General features: G+C 40.2%; 1 protein-coding gene across 12 annotated transcripts in view; it reads right to left on the minus strand.

Annotated features, from left to right (window-relative positions):
- Nucleotides 1-8962: 8962 nt before the first annotated feature.
- FN1 (fibronectin 1) overlaps nucleotides 8963-22831 on the minus strand; it is a 69255-nt gene continuing 55386 nt past the window's right edge. For 4 of the 12 annotated variants that reach the window (XM_069574521.1, XM_069574520.1, XM_069574519.1 and 1 more), the window contains 10 exons: nucleotides 22198-22287; nucleotides 21792-21971; nucleotides 20608-20697; nucleotides 19186-19292; nucleotides 17958-18096; nucleotides 15121-15285; nucleotides 13171-13296; nucleotides 12574-12680; nucleotides 10028-10138; nucleotides 8963-9730 (listed from right to left, as the gene is read on the minus strand). In XM_069574521.1, coding sequence (XP_069430622.1) covers nucleotides 9659-9730; nucleotides 10028-10138; nucleotides 12574-12680; nucleotides 13171-13296; nucleotides 15121-15285; nucleotides 17958-18096; nucleotides 19186-19292; nucleotides 20608-20697; nucleotides 21792-21971; nucleotides 22198-22287 — 1187 coding nt within the window. In that variant the 3' untranslated portion in view covers nucleotides 8963-9658. Of the gene's footprint in view, nucleotides 9731-10027; nucleotides 10139-12573; nucleotides 12681-13170; nucleotides 13297-15120; nucleotides 15286-17957; nucleotides 18097-19185; nucleotides 19653-20607; nucleotides 20698-21791; nucleotides 21972-22197; nucleotides 22288-22831 lie in introns of all 12 variants that reach the window. The other 8 variants (XM_069574518.1, XM_069574514.1, XM_069574513.1 and 5 more) reach the window with 2 other exon arrangements.

Genomic DNA, 22831 nt, shown 5'->3' on the forward strand with positions numbered 1-22831 from the left:
TTATCTACCCTACTTGCAATGCCTAAACACTATTTTGAAGCAAAGTCTATATATTTCATTTGTAAATATTTCAATCAGTTAATATAAAAATAAAGTAGAAAATTTTTTAAAGGAATATTCTCACACTTTAGAAAATACACGACTACTTCTATCAACTGAGAGCACCAAGAAGTGTGACACCCTAGGGGCAATGGACATAACTAATGCTAAGGTCGTGGTTTCTAATACCACTATCTAAAAGGAGCCAGGACTTCCAGCTTACTGCAGTCTGAGCAGAAAACCCATAACAAAACATCTGGATCAGTAAACAGTGTATTTAAGTTGCGAGAGCGCCTAGGGCCCAGGAAGAAAAACATCAGCCCTCACTCATTTATGAACCGTTCCCTGAGGGCAGCATCCTGATACCTCTAGGAGCACCTTCTTACTAAAGCCCAGTCTTTGTCCCTTCCTGAGAGCATGAGTTCCTGCAGGTCTTCCGTTTCCAGTGCTTCCATTCTTGGATACTCTTAAAGCTCATTTTTGCTAAACACTGCTAGGCACAAATTTACTTTAATTTTTTTTCCTTGCAATATTTTATTTATTTATTTATTTTTACTTTATGTTACTTTACAATACTATATTGGTTTTGCAATACATTGACATGAATCCACCATGGGTGTATACAAGCTCCCAATCCTGAATCCCCCTCCCACCTCCCACCCCATATCATCTCTCTGGATCATCCTCATGCACCAGCCCCAAGCATCCTGTATCCTGTATCGAACATAGACTGGCACTTCGTTTCTTACATGATAGTATACATGTTTCAATGCCATTCTCCCAAATCATCGTCCAAAAGTCCACTCTATACATCTGTGTCTCTTTTGCTGTCTTGCATACAGGGTCATCATTACCATCTTTCTAAATTCCGTATATATGTGTCAGTATACTGTATTGGTGTTTTTCAATCAAAAAATGGGCCAAAGAACTAAATAGGCATTTCTCCAAAGAAGACATACGGATGGCTAACAAACACATGAAAAGATGCTCAACATCACTCATCAGAGAAATGCAAATCAAGACCACAATGAGGTACCATTTCACACTAGTCAGAATGGCTGCGATCTAAAAGTCTACAAGCAATAAATGCTGGAGAGGATGTGGAGAAAAGGGAACCCTCTTACACTGTTGGTGGGAATGCAAACTAATACAGCCACTATGGAAAACAGTGTGGAGATTCCTTAAAAAATTGCAAATAGAGCTGCCTTATGACCCAACAAATTTACTTTAAAAAATAAATGTAATAAACCATGCCTGTGTGGAAAGTGCATTAAACATCTGTAGCTTGAAGAATCTTTTTTTTTCAGCCATGCTGCGTGGCTTGCAAGATCTTAGTGCCCTGGCTAGGAATTGAATATGGGCTCCAGCAGTGAAAGCAAAAAGTTCTCTTAACTACTGGATCACCAGGGAATTCCCAAGAGTCATTTTTAAACAAACACATATATCACCATCAATGAGGTGAAAAAGAATTTTGCCAGCAGTTGCCCTGCCATGCCCCCTCGTCACCATACCTGTTCTTGATTACGTTCCTTGCTTTCCTTCTAGGAAACTACCTTTAGGCCGTTCTGATACTCATCAGTTTGTGGTGATCTTGGGCACATGCCTTGTGTTAGTTGCTCAGTTGTGTCCAACTCTTTGTGATCCCAAGTACTGTGACCCAGCAGACTCTTCTGTCCATGGGGTTTTCCAGGCAAGAATACTGGAGTGGGTTGCCATTTCCTTCTCCAGGAGATCTTCCCAACCCAGCAGTCAACCCCACGTCTCCTACATTAGCAGGCAGATTCTTTACCACTAAGTCACCAGCCTCTTGGAGTTTTGTTTTCGCATCTACAAAATGGAGTTGGATTTGCTCTCAGAGAGGCTGAGTAGCTCCTGATTGTTAGCATGCAATCCAGGGCTGGTTTATCAGGTTCAAGTTCCAGCTTTGTTACTAACAAGCTGTGTGATGTTAGGTGATTCACCTGGACTTTCCCTCACTTCCTACTTGTAAAGTGATGTTGCAGTACACAACTCTTAGGGTTGCCCTAAGGAGTAAGTGGAATAAACTGTTTAAGAGCACTTAGAATACCACCTGGGGTGTGATAGATAAATACTATTCATAAAAAAAGCTATGTGTTGCTTTCGTAATGCTTTTGTGTGTATGGGGCATAAAAGGTATCGGAAGATGATATTAGTGTATGGAAATTGGATTTTGCCTCAGTTTTTGAACTGGTAGCCAGAAAGTTTCTGAGTTCCTTCAATCTTTCATCTACTCTGTTTTCCCAAACCCCACTTCTTACAGCTACCAAACTGGTTGGCTGGACCTGCACCAGGGTCCTAGCCAAGGCCGTGACCCCTCGTCTGGGTCAGAGATGTTCTTTCTCTGATGGGATTCATGCAGTGAGTAGCACAAACTGATGCTGAGATTAAAACAGCAGAAACTTGATTCAGTGGCCAAAGAATGGAGAAGTAGGAATCTAGTTTGCAGATCAACTTCTCAATCCAGTTTGAGTGGAGACACCAAATATATAGAAGGTTCAAGGTAAAAGGGAGGGAATTGGAAAGGGGGGGAGGAATATTTGTGAGTTATCCAAGGACAGCACTGGTTTATGGAATTCTCCAGGCCCAAATACTGGAATGGATAGCCATTCCATTCCCCAGGGGATCCTCCCAACCAAGGGATCGAACCCAGGTCTCCCACATTGCAGGCAGATTCTTTACCAGCTGAGCCACCTGACCTCCTGATCTGCCTCTTGAAAATTCTGTATGCAGGTCAGGAAGCAAAGGTTAGAACTGGACACAGAACAACAGACTGGTTCCAAATAGGGAAAGGAGTATGTCAAGGCTGTATATTGTCACTCTGCTTATTTAACTTATATGCAGAGTACATCAAGAGAAGTACTGGGCTGGATGAAGCACAAGCTGGAATCAAGATTGCCAGAAGAAATATCAGTAACCTCAGATATGCAGATGATACCACCCTTATGGCAGAAAGTGAAGAGCTAAAGAGCCCCTTGATGAAAATGAAAGAAGAGAGTGAAAAAGTTGGCTTAAAACTCAGCATTCAGAAAACTAAGATCATGGCATCTGGTCCCATCACTTCATGGCAAATAGATGGGGAAACAGTGTCAGACTTTATTTTGGGGGGCTCCAAAATCACTGCGGATGGTGATTGAAGCCATGAAATTAAAAGATACTTACTCCTTGGAAGAAAAGTTATGACCAACCTAGATAGCATATTAAAAAGCAGAGACATTACTTTGCCAACAAAGGTCTGTCTAGTCAAAGCTATGGTTTTTCCTGTGGTCATGTATGGATGTGAGAGTTGGACTATAAAGAAAGCTGAGCCCCGAAGAATTGAGGCTTTTGAACTACAGTGTTGGAGAAGACTCTTGAGAGTCCCTTGGACTGCAAGGAGATCCAACCAGTCATTCCTAATCTTCATTGGAAGGACTGATGTTGAAGCTATAACTCCAATACTTTTGCCACCTGATGCAAAGAACTGACTCATTGGAAAAGACCCTGATGCTGGGAAAGATTGAAGGAGGGAGGAGAAGGGGATGACAGAGGATGAAATGGTTGGATAGCATCACCAACTCAATGGACATGAGGTTGAGTAAACTCTGGGAGTTGATGATGGACAGGGAGGCCTGGTGTGTTGCAGTCCACAGGTTCACAGAGTTGGACACGACTGAGTGACAGAACTGAACTGATCCAAGGAAAAGGCTGTGGTTTGGATCTGGAGACCAATGCAACACCCCTTCTCAATCCATATGGGTGCTGGTGGGTATGTCAGCATATACTAATATATTACAGTGAGCATATTACGAGACTCCAGGGCTAGTGGAAGTCACATATGTCGCCATCTTGGGCCTAGGTGATTCTAAACAGTTCTTGTTTCTTCTCTTTGCAGCTTCCTTCTGAAACTTAGATAAGAGTAATCGGTCTCCATTTGAGGGAGGGGCAGGGCTGTAATTCTGGGGTAACAGCCTTGATAACATTACCAGTAAGCAACAGGATATTAAGGAGGCTTTCTGTAACTAAAGTGCCATTTTTTCCATTGAAATAAAATGCACATATACAATTTATTATCCTAAACTTTTAAAATTGTGCAAATCAGTGATTTTTAGTATATTCATAAAGTTGTAGAGCCATCAACCACTATTTAATTCTAGAACATTCCCTCACCTCGAAAAGAAGGCACATTCTGATTGCCAGCTATTTTCTGTTCTCTCTGTCTGGTAACCATTAGTATATTCTCTGTCTCTATTAGTTTGCCTATTCTGGACACTGTGTAGAAATGGAAACATATATTGTGTGGTCTTTTGTGCCTGACTTCTTTCATTTAGCCTGTTTTTAAGGTTCATGACATAGCATATATGAGTACTTCATTCCTTTTTTATGATTAAATAATATTCCATTATTTGAATATACCACATCTTTATTCATTCATCAGTTGATAGACATATGAATTGTTTTCACTGTTTGGAAGAAAAACGGCGGTATGAACATTTGAGTACAAGTTTTTATTTGAACACATGTTTTCAGTTCTCTTGGGTATATACATAGGAGTAGAAATGCTGGGTCATGTGATAACCCAAAGGTTAGCTTTTTTTCGAATTAATGTATTTATTTTTGGCTGGGTCTTCATTCCTCTGTGAGGGCTTCCTCCAGTCACAGGGCACGAGCTTCTCATCGTGGAGGCTTCTCTTGTTGCAGAGCACAGGCTCTAGGCCACGAAGGCTCAGTGGTTGCGGTGCCTGGCTTTAGTTGCCCCTCAGCATATGGAATCCTTCCAGACCAGGGATCACACTCGTGTCCCCTGCATTGGCAGGAGGATTCTGAACCACTGGACCATCAGAAAAGTCCGATGCTTAGCTAGGAACCACCAAACTGTTTTCCACAGCAGCTGCACTCTTTTTACTTTTCTACGAGCAGTGTATGTTAGGGTTCCAATTTCTCCACCAAAGTGACACGATCAGCACTTGGCTCCACATGTTACAGCTAATGCAGAATTATACAGCACAGCAGGTTTCATTGTAAAATCCTGTCCAGCAGTCTCCTGGCAGAGACAGTGTTTCTTTCTGGAACTAACCGATGGTTTCCAAAGTAATGTGATGCAAAGAGCTCCCTGGGCACATCCTTGGCCTGTGATGTTTTTTTCCCTAAGGGCAGTCTGCTGAGATGGTCAGGCTGCAGGATGGGTGATTCCAGCCTCAACCCATACAGGGTGCTGACAATCACCCTATGCTGGCCACCTCCAAACAAAGTAACTTCAGGCCTTTGGAGGCCCCACACAAGAGCCATTTTAGGAAAAAGTTGGCTCCTAAGATTGCTAAAACTTCTAGTCTCTAAAGAGTAAGTAAAGAGGATTCAAGGAAATGTAAAACATGCTTTAATATCTCATACCTAACTTTACTGAAGAATGTTGAAAAATGAATTTCCCATTTGGGGCTTTCAGCTGAAGCATCATTTCTCTTGCTATTTTATTACTTACAGTATTCTCTTCACTTCCTCTGTAATTTATATAGATTTTTGTTTGCAATTTAAATTGAATCTCTTTAATTTTAATGAGGATATGAAATAGCATGATATGGCAATGATAATAACTTCCATCTCCAATATTACTGCCATATATACTCTTTAAAAATAAATTTCTTAGTCTGAAAAATCTAGGGCAATGTCATTTTTGTGCTGTACCTGCTTTGTCAACCTATGTGGTTATCTTTAAATGTCCCCAAACGTGAGAAGTCCCAAGAGTGATTTTTTTTTTAATGGTTGAAATGTATCTACTGAAAATGGGTTTTTTTAATTGGAACTTGCCACTTTTCCTACCACAGTAATGGGAGTTTACTGAATGGGAAGCAATTTCAGCCTTAAATGTGCTGATGTGTTGTTTCTTAATCACTTTAATGAGTTTCATACAACTAGAAATGGAGTAGAATTTTCAGTGGAAGTATAATTAAATGGAAAAGTCATTTCCTATACTTGTAATTCCCACCTGATCATTTCTTTATTCACCTCCACAGAATATCTGCCTTACAGGCTTCTGTCATCAGTGTTAGTCAGTCAGTCATATCTGAATTTTTGCGTCCCCATGGATGTAGCCCACCAGGCTCCTCTGTCCATGCAATTTCCAGGCAAGAATACTGGAATGGGTTGCCATTTCCTTCTCCAGGGGATCTTCCTAACGCAGGGCTTGAACCCAGGTCTCCTGCATTGCAGGCAGGTTATTTTCTATCTGAGCCACCAAGGAATGTAGTGATATTTTAATACCCATTAACTTGCATAATTCACTCAGGTCATTAAAGCTGAAAACAACAAAAATACATAATAAGTTTTCCTACAAATCAAGTGCAGCAAGACAAAGTATAACTTCAAAACTGCAAGTTTTCTAAGTCTGATATGTTTATGACTTTTATCTGATTTTGCTTGAATTGCCAATGTCTTGCCTATATCCAGATCGGTATTTTAATTATGCCTTTTCAATCTGGCCTGCTTAAGACTGTTCTCAGGGACAACAGTAACATGAGTTAGTAAAAACTGTAAAAGATCTTTGGAAATGCTCGTGTTTGAATGATTTTGCTGAGAAGCAGTAAACAAGAAAGTTTTACCACTTTGCATTGTGATACCAACACATAAAAAAAGGCCACTGATTTTGTTTAATTTGTTCTAATTATCTAAATGTAGTTACTGACTCACTATTGAAATAGCTTTGTTTGTAAGTTTGGTATATTGCTTTTGAGAATCTAGCAGGCATTTTGGAAAGGTGGTACTTTTTTTTAAATTTTAAATGCGGAACTTGCAGGTTTTACAGTTCAGTGTGCAAGTTGTTGACAGGCTCACTATGTGTTTAATATAGTCCAGTTGGATTTACTTAAGTGCACATTGGAAAAAATAGTTTTAGGCTTGTCATTAGATAAGTAGTTTAAAGCCAAGTCAGTCTCAACTCGTTTTTTTTTTTTTTTTTTTTTTTGACCATGCCAAGAGGCATATCAGATCTTAGTTCCCCAGCCAGGGACTGAACCTGCACCTTCTGCAGTGGGAGTGTGGGGTCTTAACCACTGCACAGCTAGGGAAGTCCCACCTTTTTTTTTTTAAGTAATTTATTTATTTTGGGGTGCACTCAGTCTTTCTAGTTGCAGAGAGAGGGGGGCTACTCTCTAGTTGAGGAGCTTGGGCTTCTCTCTGTGGTGGCTTCCCTTGTGGAGCACGGACTTCAGGGTGCATGGGCTTCAGCAGTTGTGGCTCACAGGCTCAATAGTTGTGGCGTGGGGACTTCCTTGCTCTGCAGTATGTGGGATCTTCCCGGACCAGGAATCGAGCCCATGTACCCTGCATTGCAAGGCAGATTCTCAGCCACTGGATGAGGGAAGCCTCCTCCTTACGTTTTTAAATGCAAAGACTTTTCAACAGGATGGAGCTGGGGTGCAGACTTTCACTAGTGTAATTCCTGGGCCTCTTTACCTTAAAGATGGAGGTAACAGCCACTTTCTCTTTAGCAAGTCTACAGTAGGGTTTCCCCTTACACTGTGAGTAGATTTGTACTGGGTCACATTCTCTCTCCATAAGTACTGATGTACGTTATGTGAGATAGTCACTTAGTATCACTGTGATCTGTTCTTCCTGAATGATTTTTCCTATCTTTCACATGTACAGTTCAGCTATCTTGGCAACTACTGGCTTGATAAAGCTGTACATTTAGTGATGTTAACAGAAGTGTGGGGTCTGTGTCCTGCTTAGGACTCATCTGGGCTGTAGTCTCTGTAAGACCATAAGACCTCTCCCAAATGAGATGCTAAATGGCAAGGAACTTTGTAAACTGTACTATAAACCTGTTCCAACATGAGGTTTTGGTTTTCTAAACAAATAAACCCTGAGAAAATCTCTTTCTGTATTTAGTCTTAATATTCATTGCCAGGTGTTTCTTGAAATACTTTCTTTCATTGCACAATGATATATTAAAAAGTATTTTCCATGTCTTGTATATTATGAATTACTAATCTTTTACTGTTTACTAATTTATTTCCAGTGCTGTTTTACTATTCTAAATGCTAGATATAATCTCAAAGTTTTGTGGGTTCCTCAAAGTTAAACTGAAAAGAAACAGCCTTTCCAGACCAGGACTATGCAAACTTTCTTCATCTGGGCACTTCAGGGTCAGCTGGCACTTATTAAGGCAAGTTGGATTGAGGTTATTACACCACAGTGCTTCCCTAAGATTAGACTCCTCTAGGCCATGTGATTTAAGTAGTTTGAATACCTCAGTCATCTTTTTCTTTCCCTTATATTCCGTCTTTGAATAGATGTGTATTTGATGAAGGACAGAAGGGAAGTGGGAAAGAGGAGAGAATTATAATGGTTAGAAAATAACAGTGAAAAGATTATTTCGATTATACTTCTGAAGAGCTAGCTAGCAAGTTAAATATTTGAATCCACCTAAATCTGATAAAATGGAAAATATAAAATTATCTCCAACACTGGAAGAGACAAAAGGATAAGACCGAATCTAGGTTTAGGGACTGACAGACTTAGCAAAGCTTGTATTTAAATCACCAGAATATATGAGACTGAAGCACAACCTACTGTGCTAACAAGGCACCTTAAATCACCAAAATTTAGAGCCATGTACATAGGTTTTCAAATGTTTGCTGAGTAACAAAGGAAAAAAAAACATGCAGGCGGATTCTTTATTTTCCCCCTGAAGTTCTTTCTTTTCTTTCTTTTTGGCTGCATCGGGTCTTAGTTGCAGCATGCAGGATCTTCTGTTTTGGCACATGGGCTTAGTTGCCCCATGGCATGTGGCCTCTTAGTTTCCCAACCAGGGATCAAACCTGTTTCCCTTGAATTGGAAGGCAGATTCTTAGCGACTAGACCACCAGGGAAATCCGCCCCTGCCGCCCACCCCCCGCCAATTTCTCTGTGTAAAAAAGAAGATACAATATTCAAGTTATGGAATGTAAATCTTTTATTAAACAGTTGTCTTTCCACAGTAGTAAAGCTTTGGCACATACAGTATAAAAAATAATCACCAACCATAATTAGACCAAATTCCTCTTATCAACTGCATACTAAGTGTCTTCAATACAATTTTTTTCCATATAAAAATACTGGGAAAAATTGATAAATAACAGGTAAGAAAAAGATATTTCTAGGCAATTACTAGACTCATTTGGAAAAAGTGAGTACTGTGGCTGTTCTGAATACCACAGTAAAAAGGACATGCTGTTCCTACAATATTGCGGGCCAGACAGTTAAGTGGAAGCAGAAGTGTTCAAGTAACTTTCCTACTTAAAATCTTGGTAATATCATTTCAAGACATTTTGTATCTTGGTTGGTGCATGTGCTTCCCTATGGATCCCAATCCAAATCACAAGTTAGAATCACTTCATTTAAAATACTGAGCGGCATCATCAAATATTTTGGAGAATAGATAACCTACTGCTCCCATGTATGAGAAAAGTCTCAAAACACTCCCAGGGTGATGCTTGGAGAAGCTGTGAGTTGAGCTGAAGCTGGAGAAGTTACTCCAGAGCAAAGGGCTTAAGAAAGAAACACACTAACATGGGGTCTGCTAACACCACTCCAGTTTGGATGGACCTTGGCAGAGATCCACACTTGTTTCTCTGGGTTGGAAATATTACTCTCGGGAATCTTCTGTGTCAGCCTGTACATCCAAAGGCATGAAGCACTCAATTGGGCAGTTGACATTCTGTAAAAATAGAAGAGAGAAGAAAAAAATCAACAGCAAATACTGTAAAGCCTACAGAAGAAAAAAGGGGAAGGGTGGCTTCTCTGACAATTACTTATAGATGGGAGAAGACTTCTGGCTTTAAGCACTTAGCTATACACTGGGCAACAGGAGATGCTCAAGAGAACCCACATTGTGTTATAAGATACAAGCTTTTAAAAATGTTCATTCAGAAGAAAGGTGCCTATAGAAAGAGACTGCCCACTGTGTGCCCAATCGCCTTTTAAGGAGAAACATGCAGGGCACCAATGTGCTTACAGTGTTTGTTCTCTGGTGGTATCTCTGAGAATACTGGTTGTAGGAGTGGGCAGTGGAGCCTTCGTTACCCGGTTCAGCCCCTGGTCTGCGGCAGTTGTCACAACGCCAGCCCTGAGAGAGCAAAGGCATTAAGTTAGAAGAGGTTTAGGATGACACAAGAACATCGCAATTCAGTGCTTGTGTCGAAGAATTTCAGCGCTCAAGCTGGCAGAATACACGCAGTTAACCATAAAGGAAGCACTGATGATGATTTCATGCATTTATAACTCAGAGAATACATTCTGGCTGGTATCTCACCATTGTACAACTGCCTTTGTTTATGCTTTTCCTTTTTCCTGAAATGTCCCATAAACTCCCATGTATGCTAGGTCGCTTCAGTTGTGTCTGGCTCTTTGCGGCCCTATGGACTACAGCCGCCAGGCTCCTCTGTCCATGGGATTCTCCAGGCAAGAATACTGGAGAGAACTGCCATGTCCTTCTCCAGGGGATCTTCCCAACCCGGAGGTCGAATCCGTGTCTCCCAAGTCTCCTGCGCTGGTAGGTGGGTTCTTTACCACTAGCACCACCTGGGAACCATCTGGCAAGGCTCATTCCACTCCTGACTTTCTTAATAAGCTTTCTACACTAGATGAAGGGAGAGGTTTTCTTAGAATCCTAGGGCATTTAAAAAGGACGTAAGATCACTTGGACAGACACCCTTATTTCACATGTAAGAGTAAAGAGATCCAGAGAAATGACTGGCTGTGAGGAGCCTGAAAATCACACAGTGACCTGCCACACAGCTGGGTGAATACCAGTCATGGTCTTTCACTGGGAGGTCCTGGGACTTTCCAGTCAAGTGAGCCTCCTTTTGCCCTAAATTAACCTGAGTTGAGCCTTTTTTTCTTATGACCCGAACAAACCTAAATAATACGATCACTTTCTTTTTTATATTGCCAGTTAAATATTTCAGACATATTTCTCCATTTAAAAGCATATTCCCATAATACATTACCGAGACAATACAGGTAAATACGTATTATAGAATCAACGAATCTTGCTTTCATATAAATGATGTAATAATACCTACTCCTGTCTCTAGTGTTTCATTTAGCACTTTGCTTTAGAACAGGTGTCACACATGAAAGATTTTATGTGCATAAATCAAGAGGCAGAGAGTCTAAAGTGAGACCAAAACTGACTGTGTAACAAATTCACTTACCCATTTATTCACTGAGCCCATGACTAGAAATGAAATTCACTTACCCATTTATTCACTGAGCACATGACTAGAAATGAAATTCACTTACCCATTTATTCACTGAGCACATGACTAGAAATGACTAGGTTCTGTGATCTTTATACGTGTTAATGAGAGACCAAGACGTCCCCCCCTACCCAACTACAAGTGGTGGGATAAGATCAGAGTAGCTTCTGGGGCTGCCCTCAGCCAGACTCCTGATGAACCTTCCCTGCTGCCAGTTTAATTTTCCTAAAAAAAAAGAAACCCCATCTTCCATCACGTTCCCTTTCTTCTTGGGTACCTGCAACTGGCCAATACCAAAGGCATCAACTGCTGAGTCCTACCCAGGAGTGTGAGCATGTTCTTAAGGTACCAGAATTTGAAAAAGCTGTTGGGGAGGGTATGTTTTCATTAAAAATAAAAGAATTTTATGTTCCGTTGCTTTTATGTAAGTTACAAAGGCATTTTATTTTGAGATTTCAAAGATGAGAGGAAAGAACAGGACTTTGGATTAGAGGAAAGAACAGGACTCTTGTTATACTGAAGTAAGACAGATTAGAAATGGTTGAGAAGTAAGTGGCCCCCACTTCTTCCCATTTAATGTCTTACCACTGACAACAGGCAGAGGGTGATTTCCCCAGAGCCCACCTGTGCCAGCTCCTTGCCATCCCAGGAGGTGTGCTCTCTCTGCTTCCCTGCTGCCTCGACCACAATTTGCTCATCCTAAAGCCCAGCCAGTTCATGATTCTCTTTTCCACCAAAACTTGCCTGCTGACATCAGCCTACCTGGGAGCTGGATTTGTCAGACCCACTCAGAACCTGACTTACTCAGCACCTGACTTACTCAGCCTGACTTGCAGTGTATGCTAATTTAATGCCTCCAACTGTATTGTTAAGATCCAGGACCATCTTTCACTCTTTTTATTTGTCCCATATTCCTGAGCACACCACCAGACCTATGGTAGGCATCTATTTGGGATTAAGAGAGGATATAAAGAAGTGATATTTTCTAATATCTGGGTATTACTCAGAATATTTAACAGTGGTGTCACGGGGCACCTGCCCATCAGAATGGAGCAGGAGGCCTAGTGCTCCCCAAACATTTAACACTTTAGTTGCTGAAGAATGGAGGCAGTCTGAGAATAGAAGGTGTGGGGGAGAGGCTGAGGTTGCCAAGAAAGGGGAGAACTAGAAAGGGGTATGCAGTAGTCTTACGTGCCAACAGGAAATGGGTACCCATAGGAAGTGTAACTCTTACTAATCATTAGCACAGAAGCCTCCCCCCTTATCTAAATAGCAGGGAGCCTGGACTATCTGGTCTTACCCGCTGGCCTCCAAAGCATGTGCAGGAGCAAATGGCACCAAGATATTCCTTCTGCCACTGTTCTCCCACGTGGTAAGTCTTCCCATCGTCATAGCACGTGGCCTCATCTACACAGACACACAAGTCACAAGTGTTTACAAGACCGGTAACAATAATACAGACTTGATCCCTCTGTGAGGGTGGGTTCTGTTTCTTTCCTAAGTTTGTATCATCACAGCCCACCTTCCACGTGTTAATAGGAATCATCCGTACAAGAGGTACTGCTGTACAGATCTTAGGGCAGTATTTCCAAAGACCAGATATAATGAACTAGAAAAAGTTCAATGCCAAGACAGAGATCATATTTCAAAAGTTGAATCCAAAGACTTGTAGTCAAAATACTCAGGTCGGAGAAGTGCTAAAGTGCCCTACAGTAACATTAAATCATGGCTCATTTTTGAAGCCTGTCTCTGCTTTCCCAAATCAGAAAATTAACAAACCCACTGTTCACTCCTCAAGAAGATCTAAAGTCAGTCATTTCCAGGGATGAGAGTTACAGCTTAGTAATGAAAAGCGGGAGTGTTCAATAGGCACTAAAGATGATCTGTGGCAACGTACGAGGATCACACTTGAATTCTCCTTTTCCATTTCCAAGACACGTGCAGCTCATCATCTGGCCATTCTCCCCCTGACGATCCCACTTCTCTCCAATCTTGTAGTTCACTCCGTTGTCATGGCACCATTCTGGGGGGTGGGGAGAATCAGAGGCAAGGAGTTATTGGCATTTCTGACTCACACGATGCTGAGTGAAATGGGACATGCCCCCGGATTTTCAAAGCCCAGTATCTGGAAGGAGTAGTAAGGAAAGTTGAAGGTCACGATTCCTCTGACAAGCCACTTTTTTGGTTGGATTTTACAATTATTATCTTTGCAGCTTAGCATTTTCTCGGACATTTTAAGAACCAATTTATTCCATCATAATCATTTCACAAGAATAGACAATGACCTTCATTTGACTTCTCCCTATTAAGATTTAACATTAGGAAGGCTAAACTAGGATTTGAGTAGATTTTTAGGAATAGATCATAGATGAAAAGTCACTTTCACAGAGATCCTGGGTACAAAGTTCAGTTAACCAAAAAACAAAGATCAGTTGGCTTCTTGTAAATATGAAAAGTGAAAGAATAAGCCTAAATATCAAAATAAAAACAAAAATAATGATAAATCAATGGTTGTCATTCTTACAAGTAAACTGGTTCCAAGGAATATCTAAAATTCACAGTTATATATTCTTTAACTTCTATACATAAAAGATAACTTTTTAATCTTCAAAGTTTGTACTAAAAACAAACTTCAGAAGTTTGCATAACATACATGACTTCTATTTTATCAACAAATCAGTCATTCCTAAAACTTTAAAAATATTATTCAATAATTATGACATCAAGGAAAAAACTATGTAAGTTGAGCCAAAGAATCACATAAATCAGCTTATAGCTCTGCTCTCATAACTGCGCCTAAGTACTTACATAGGTAATAAATACATAGACTTAAAAACAATTCAGTTTCAGAAATTAAAAACCACCTAATTGATATCAAGTGTTAAAACTTCCAACTCCTAAACAGCAGTACAACACTTATACTGCTCTTTCCATTTTCAAACGGTCAAGCATAGTAGATCTGCATTGAAAAAATCAGTTGTTTTTATATTTGTTTGAATTAAACCATTTCAAATACATAAGTAAAGTCCTCTGAAAATCTTTAAAAAGTCTATTATGTTGTATTTTTCTGAATACAATTTTTGTATATGTATGTAGGAGGCTTGTTATAAGGCATAATGGTTAACACCTATAAAAATAAACCAGTTTTCAATAATAATCACATCTCCTAAAAACAAAGACATAAATGCTAATACTAAATCTCAAAGCATGATAAGCAATTCCTAGAATTAACTAAAACATAATTTAAAATATTAAAATCTCTTTTAATTAAAAATATTTTTCAACTGAAGTTGATTCTTGACTATCTACAAATGGATCACCTTTACTCTCTAGATTACTTGGCAAGGTTCAAGCTATCCAGTGTGTGTATGTGTGTGTATGATATCTGTGTATGGGAGATGTGGAAGAGTTAAGTGTGTTTATATACTATGATATGTGTATATCTGGTTTGAACTGAAACAGAGTGTTTGTGAGTATAAATGTTCATCTCTTACCATGCTAAACACCAAAGATTAAAAGAGATTTGAGGTTTCTTTGTGTCTCTGCTACTCTTCATTAGACTTGACTCATTAAACCTGACTTTATTCATTTAACAAGAAAACTTTAAAAATCATATTACCATTGCAAATTAATGTTTAATAGTCACTGAAATACAATCTTTGAGATGAAGCCATATTCAACAAGTAAAATTTCCCATCATTTTTATATGATGCAAAATGTTACTTTGAGTCAAGCAATCTCCCTTCATTTGCTTCATGTTTGGAAGAGCCTTGTCTGCCAAACATGCTTCCTGGCACCCTGTGCGATTGCATGGAACTGCAAGAGATGGACAAAGCAAGCTACTCACTAGATGAATCGCATCTGAAATGACCACTGCCAAAGCCTAAGCACTGGCACGAGAGTTTAAAGCCAGAATCAGACAATCGCTCCCACTCCTCTCCAACGGCATAATGGGAGACCGTGTAGGGGTCGAAGCAGGAGTCATCTGTGGGCTGACTCAGGCCCTGGTCAACTGCGTGAAGAAAGAGAGAAGGGAAGACATTTTATTATAGCTTTGGACCATAAGAAGAAAACCAGATTATCGTATATGATGACTATTCTAAACCCAAAATCCCAGTAGCATTAAGAAGCACTCATGTTTCCATCAGTGAATCAGCTCCTCTAATGAACAATGCTTAGATTGTGCTGGTGAACACTTGCCACAGCCTCTTAAAAGGAGCCCATCTTCATTTTTGCCCTCAGTTCTAAAAACAAAAAGCCACATCATTTCTGGTAAATATAATTCATAGAACATGGAACAGATCGTGAGGCAGTTAAGGACTTCATGGGGTGCAAAGGCTGGAAATTCCTCTCCATCAGTATCTGAGTGACCTTAAGCTTGTGAGGATAATAATAAAAATACTTCCTCCTGCTGAGGATCTTGTGAAGATCACATGTGATCAGGAATTCCAGGTATTGGCCTATTGCCAACACTTAGAACATTCTCACCAAATAAAGAGTAATTATTAGAGGGCGCCTTTTGCTTTTAATGCAAAAGTCATAGCAATTTTATATACCATTAAAATGTAACCACATAAATGTGATACTCACTTTCACTGAATGTTTTGCATAATGCAAAAAGCCTAGATTTTGTACATTATTGTCATAATGGTCAGACTGCTTTACTTTATCAATAAACCCAACTGTTCCAAGTAAGAGGAGGTAGTGGAATATCAGTGACTTAGGAATCACTAATGGAATCTCTTCATGTTGTCTAAGATCTGGTCTTTTATGTTTTGTGAAAGCTGATTTTAAAATAATCTATACAAATAAAGCATGCTTCAATTCAGTCTCTAAAAATTAAATAAACTAACTTCTGTGACTTTGAATCCCACTGCGTACATTTCTTCTCACAGTGCAAAAATAAAAAAACTCAAAAGCAATAATATTTGAAGTGCCTAATATTTTGAAAGGGATCAAACTGGAAGAAAATAAGAGTTTTGTCAAAACTAAGACATCTGAAACATCTCAGAGCTGGGAGAACCTGGTTAGAATGCAGAATATTGCTGTTGGTAATGAGTCGGAAGGAAAAATGGAAGGAATTTAAACTGCTAGGAGGGTTTCAATAACCCTCCTAAAAATAACCAGGAGTAAAGTTTTGGAGATGGACTCTTTTTAAAAAATGATGAGGAAAAAGCACAAAGTCCTTTGTGCTCTTGAAAATTCCTTTCACATGGCATTCTACTAGCAAAACCACACGAAGCAAAGGTGCACATTAAATGGATATATAACTCAATAAGCATAAAATGATCCACCCCCCCCCCCAAAAAAAAACTCAACTGCAATTCATAGGAGTTTCTATGTAAAAGAACACAGTCATCTGTAAAATGAGAAAGAAGGCTGAGGTTGAGGTTAAGTATCTGGCCATAGAAATAAAACCTATCACTGGGCGGATAGAATTTAGCACTCCCTGTTAATAGGGAATAGAGAACTCTCCGGTGGGAAGATTCACGGTTCTGATTATTCTCTATTTCATGTTTCTGGTGAATCTGTAGCTGTTGCAGTTTGAAAAGCCAGCTGATACACTACTGGTTTAAAAGGACTTTCTAGGGAATTCCCCAGTGGTCCAGTAGTTAGGCCTTGGCACTTTCACTGCCGTGGCCTGGGTTCAATCCCTGGTCAGGGAACTAAGATCCTGCAAGCCACAAGGCATGGCCAAAAAACAAAAACAAACAAATATCCAGGTGCTATAAAGAAGAGTCAATGACCATTTAAACTCTATTGCAGTTTTGGGCTTCTATAGTCTTGAAATATGGGCTAGAATCTGCCTGCCAACACATGAGATGCAGGTTCAACCAATCCCTGAGTCAGGACCCCTGGTGGAGGAAATGGCCGCTCACTGGAGTATTCTTGCCTGGGAAATCCCATGGACAGAGGAGCTTGATGGACTACAGTCCATGGGGTCACTAAGAGTGAGAAACAGGTGAGCGACCAAGCATATACATACAATCATGAAATAATGTGGGAATAAGGTAGCATTTTACATCAGGAACAAAACCCAGCAGGCACTGATATATGCAGATAAGGAATTTCCTTTACAGGTAATCACCAGGACTTCCCTGGTGGCTCAGATGGTAAAGAATCTGCCTGCAATATGGGAGACCTGGGTCCCAGGTTCAGTCCCTGGGTTGGGAAGATTCCCTGGAGAGGGGAATGGCAACCCACTCCAGTATGCTTGCCTGGTGAATTCCATGGACAGAGGAGCCAGGTGGGCTATAGCCCATGGACTTGCAAAGAGTCAGACATGACTGAAGCAAGTAACCCTTTCACCTTCAATCCTTTCAGTACTTAAACATGACTCAGGAGCAGCAACCTAGTAAGATGAAGAGGGTCTGGGAACAGAGAACTGGAGACTTGTGTCCTGTATCACACCTGGCTGGAACTCAGAGTGTTGGACTAAACAATACTTGAAGTCCCTTCCAGGCCTATCACCACATCATGTTTGAGACTCTCTTTCTTATTCTTATGTATTTTCAAACATACTAGGATACTTTGAGGGAAAAAGGATGGAATTTAAAGTTGCTCATTTTCTTCATGGAATTATTTCCCAAAGTCAAAAGACAAAAAGAGGAAAAGAACAGTCACTTGAAGAAGCATCACTGGGCTGGTCCACAGTGTGCCCCAATAACCCGGACATTCACATACCAGAATTGCCCACGGTGACCACCTCCTCGCGAACCTTCTGCCTCTGCTGGTCTTTTACTGCCTCCACTATGATGTTGTAGGTGGCCCCCCTGGTAAGGCCCGTCAAGGTGGCACTGGCAGAGGTTCCAGGAACTCGGAACTGCAATGATTAGCATATCCAAAGTGGGGGACAAAGTGTTACAGTGAGGAATTGACATGACTTCCTCTGTTCTTTTCTCAATAACTCCTACTGTGTAACCAAGCAAAGGGAGACAAATAAAAACAGAGAGTGCAAAGGTCCCAACTAACCAAGGAGAGAAATGGAATTTAAGTGAGGGGTCATTTCTGCCTGCCAGATTTTCCTGCCCCAAATCTACCCTACGTGCTCCATAGTTACCAGGAACCCTCACTAATTCTAGAGACAGCCTCCTCTTCGTTCTACTTTAGTTGCAAGTCTGGGCAAGCCCAGTGGCAGCCCTGGCCATCCCCCCTCACATAAAAGGGGGACACTGTGCTCTCTGGGAGACATTCATCCTACCCAAGTGGCATTTGATTCCAACATGGGGTCCTTCAAACGCTTTGTCTGAGGGGCAAATCCTCAAACTCCTATTTCTAAGCTCAAAAGTCTTCAGTTTTTACAATTCTGCCACTTTCCTAAAACTAAGAAAACAGTAAAAACTGATATCAGCAAAACATGAGAAATTTTAGTCAGTGAATCAATCACTTATAGGCACAGCTTCAGCCGAAGTCTTTCTCCTTTGACATATGGTAGAAAATGGGATTTGATTCTTCAAAGGACAAATCATAATGATGGCATTTGAGCCCTTCCTAAACAAAAGTCAATTCAGGCAGGATCTCTCTCTCTCTTCTAAGATCATTTCTTTGTCTATATTACTGTGGAACCTCAAACAATTGAGAGTAACAGAAGTGATTTTATTCTTTCCACTAAACGAAAGCTAATGACACTCTCTGGTACATCTCTTAAAGTAGAGTCTTCTTGAGATTAAAAAAAAAAAAAATCAGGACTTAAAGGGATAACTGTATACATATAGCTGATTCACTTTGCTGTACAGCAGAAACTAATACAACACTGTATAGCAATTAAACTCCAATCAAAAAAATATCAAGACTTAATCACATTTCTAAGAGGTCCTAGAAGTAGGGTCATTGGACATCAGAGCTGGTCATTTCAGTAGCCTAGCTTACTTTTTCCCCAAGTGTCCCAGAAGTAAAAGGAAGCATGAGTTACCTGTAAGGGTTCTTCATCAACGCCAACTGGATGACATGAAATGATATACTCAGAGCTTTCCTGGAATGGGGTCCATGAGATGGTTGTCTGAGAGAGAGCTTCTTGTCCTGTAGAAGCATTTGGATTGAGTCCCACAGCATGAGGGTAGAGATGATGGTCTACGTCTCCCCTGGGGACATGACCAATTTGGATCTCCTCATTTACATTCGGCGGATACGGTCTTGGCCTATGCCTTACGGGGGTGGCCGTTGTGGGCGGTGTGGTTCGCCTAAAACCATGCTCCTCAAAGATCATTTGTTGCCCAAGACTGGGCTGCTGACCGGAAGTGCCGGGAAGCTGAATACCGTTTCCAGTGTCATACCCAGGGTTGGTGATGAAAGGGGTCTTTTGAACTGTGGAGGGAACATCCAAGATCTCTGGTCCGTGAAGATTGGGGTGTGGAAGGGTTACCAGCTGGGGGAGCTCATCTAGCCAAGAGAGGTTAGAGCCAAAAAAGCAAAGCGTGTTAAGCTCCCAGAAGTAGCCTCAGGAAGTCATTATCAATTCAGGCAACAACGACTATTTTACAATCTGATCAAAGCTCCTGAAAAATTAGCAGTTCTTAAATCACAAAACACTTTTTTTCCCCCAGAAAGAAATCTTTATGATTTTTCTCAAAGTTTTCTTTATAGTTTAGAAGGAAAAAAAGTGTTAGTATGAATTTATCATACAAAGCTTTGAAACGCTAAGCCACATAAAAGCTGCCTCTGCTCAAATTAAGCCTAATGGAACTGAAATATGCAGGCTTTTTTCCCCTCTTTCTCACTTGAGAATCATGTTATAATGACTAGAATCTAGACTAATTATATCAGCATCTGAAGTATGAGAATATCAGAGGTTTGGTGCAGTAGTTTTTCATCGTCTGAAATGTTTAGAATAGGTTAAAGCACATAACATAAAATTCATTTAAAAATTCTATCAGCATAAATAAAGCATTTTCTTCAAATTAAACTGAAATTGGATAAAAAGTAAGACATTATTTAGTTCAAGCCTCAGAAATCAAATAGTAAATAAAGACAAATGAGAAAGAGTTTTCTCTTCCCTCCCCCCTTTTTATAAAAACACTTTTAACTCCAAAAGAATATACAGACAAACAGCAATGATCGAAACTTGGCTTTTACATTCTAATATCTGGTTTGAACTTTCTAAAGATGAATAAAAGGTCTTTATAGTGACTGGCTAGGAAAAAAATGAAACTGAACTCTGCAGATGGTCAGGTCATTCTCGCTATCAAAAAGCACAACATACATGCTAGGCTGTTAGAGAAAAAAAAGTTCCATGAGAAATACATCAAAACCTGGAGCATTTTTGCACTGCAAGATACATCATCTGTAATTAGTTTTGTCATGGCCAGCTCCCCATTACCCAGAAGGTGCTTGTTACCTGTCTTTTTCCTCCCAATCAAAGGCTCACTCTTCTGATTGTTCTTGAGGGCAATGACTTGGATTGTGTACTCTGTTCCTGGTTCCAGACCTGATGGAAGGACAAATCATCACATTACATCTGTGGGCTCAGCTCATCAAATGGAAGTTGATCTCTGAAGCCAGCATCCTCTCTTCAGCTGGTTGCTGGCCTCTTGAAAGGCAACGGAGACTTTGCTTTGCTTCTGTAAACACTCAAATACTCTGTATACAATGGGCACTTAGCAAATTAATTATCTTCCTATCAAATCTGACACCCGAATAAGCACTTTAACTTCTCTGGGGTATACTTTTAACATGTTGTCTCATCTGCTCTTTGAATTCAAGAAAACCTATCAGCATTGTACACTGCCAGCGAAATACACATTTAGGAGCGATCAGTGCAGACTGCATACATGAATCTACTTAGTGCCTAGGCCAGACCACTCTCAGTGGCAGGATCAATGAAAAGTCAGACTACAGAACGTGCTCTGCAGGAAAGAATGATCACTCTTTGTGTGGTCCTGGCAGGAAGTATCCAAATCAACACCTTCCATATCTGATTCTGTTTTCCTAACTCCAAAGTTTCTAAAAAAGCAGTGTCTCCTGGTACCTGTGTGTTCTATAGGATATTTTAAGTCAAGATGATACCCTATACACATATAGTTTTAATTTCTTAGACAAAAATGATACCAGAGGCCTATGATCTCTTATTCCCACCCCAAGCACACTCTCCAGTATGAGAATCAATTTGCCTCGAGACCTATCCTGGGAAACTGGATAATGAAAGCCATGAGAGGTGGCACTCTGGCAAATCTTCCAGCTTATCTTTCTTTAGGTTGCTGAGTAAGAGAACAGTATTAGCATTTGGTAGTTTGCGTTGAAAAATGTCTTTTTCTAGGAAGAACTGATATGTGTTTGGCAAACATACAGGAAATAAAAGGATTCCAGAATATGACAGTACTGAAGTTATTGCATTTTCATGAATTCATGACTTCTGAGATGTATTGTGCTTAACAGCTCCTGTGTAGACAATGCCCTTTGAAGTGATCAGAAATGGGCTTCTTGATCTGATGGTAGAGCACCAAAGACACAGCTGCAGTCTGCTAAGCACTCTGTGTGTCCCAAAGAGTAAAAAGGAAAATGGTAGAATGGATGCAGCAATACCAGTAATAGTAGCTTCTGTGACACCGGGGCGGGGCCGAGGGACCACTTCTCTAGGAGGGGACCCAGGCTTCTCATACTTGATGATGTAACCAGTAATCCTGGCACGGGGTGGCTGCCATGATACCAGCAGGGAGTTGGGTGTGGTGGCCAAGAAACGCAGGTTGGATGGTGCATCAATGGCTAAAAGAAAACAAAATTAGGTCTCTTTAAGAAAATGAATAACCATTTATCCATTTTCCTAGCCTTTAAAAATGGACTTGAGAGGATCTAAGAATTCTACAAACTGTAAAAATGATTCACTGTGATCTTAATACAGAAGTATCAACCTCATTTTTGTTGCTCAGGTCCACATGACTGATCACACATACATACAAAGGGACATTTCTTCAGTAGAAAGTGTAGTTACCAGTGGAGGCATCGATGACCACAGGGGAGCTCCGGGCATTGTCATTCAAGGTGTACAAGTGGATCTTGTAGTCAGTACCAGGTTGTAAACCTGAAATTGGTAAAGAGATGATTTTTATCTGATCTCCATTTACTAGGAAAATTTTCAAACTCATCTGTGATTTTCATGATTCCTCCTATCGTTGCCTATTTATACAAACCACTAAAGTGGTTCAAATTGAATAAATTAGAGCATGGTATGGGTGCTAACTGTCCATGAGAAATATATCTCAAAAGAAAGGCACTGATGCACACAAAGACACTTCCTAAAATAAATTTTAAAATACAAAAATGCTGTGTTAAAAGTGGCCATTTTGGTGATAAATAGGGGTGAGGACCTATTATCTGTGTTTTAATCTGATGGTCACTGGTTGGTAACTGAGATCAGAACTTTAAATCTCAAAAAGTTCTAAACTGACCCAGATAGTAAACATTCTCTGACAACAACTTCGATCTCTGTGAAATAGTACTGTTTCCTTTTTAAATTTAATTTTGCTTTAAAATCTACATAAATGTTAAGAACTATACATTCTTTCTGAGTTTCTTTTGGATGTCAAACATTATGTTTTGTTTTTTTTTTTTTTCCATAAGAAAGG

Source organism: Ovis canadensis, chromosome 2, assembly GCF_042477335.2.
Source record: "Ovis canadensis isolate MfBH-ARS-UI-01 breed Bighorn chromosome 2, ARS-UI_OviCan_v2, whole genome shotgun sequence".
NCBI lineage: Eukaryota > Metazoa > Chordata > Mammalia > Artiodactyla > Bovidae > Ovis > Ovis canadensis.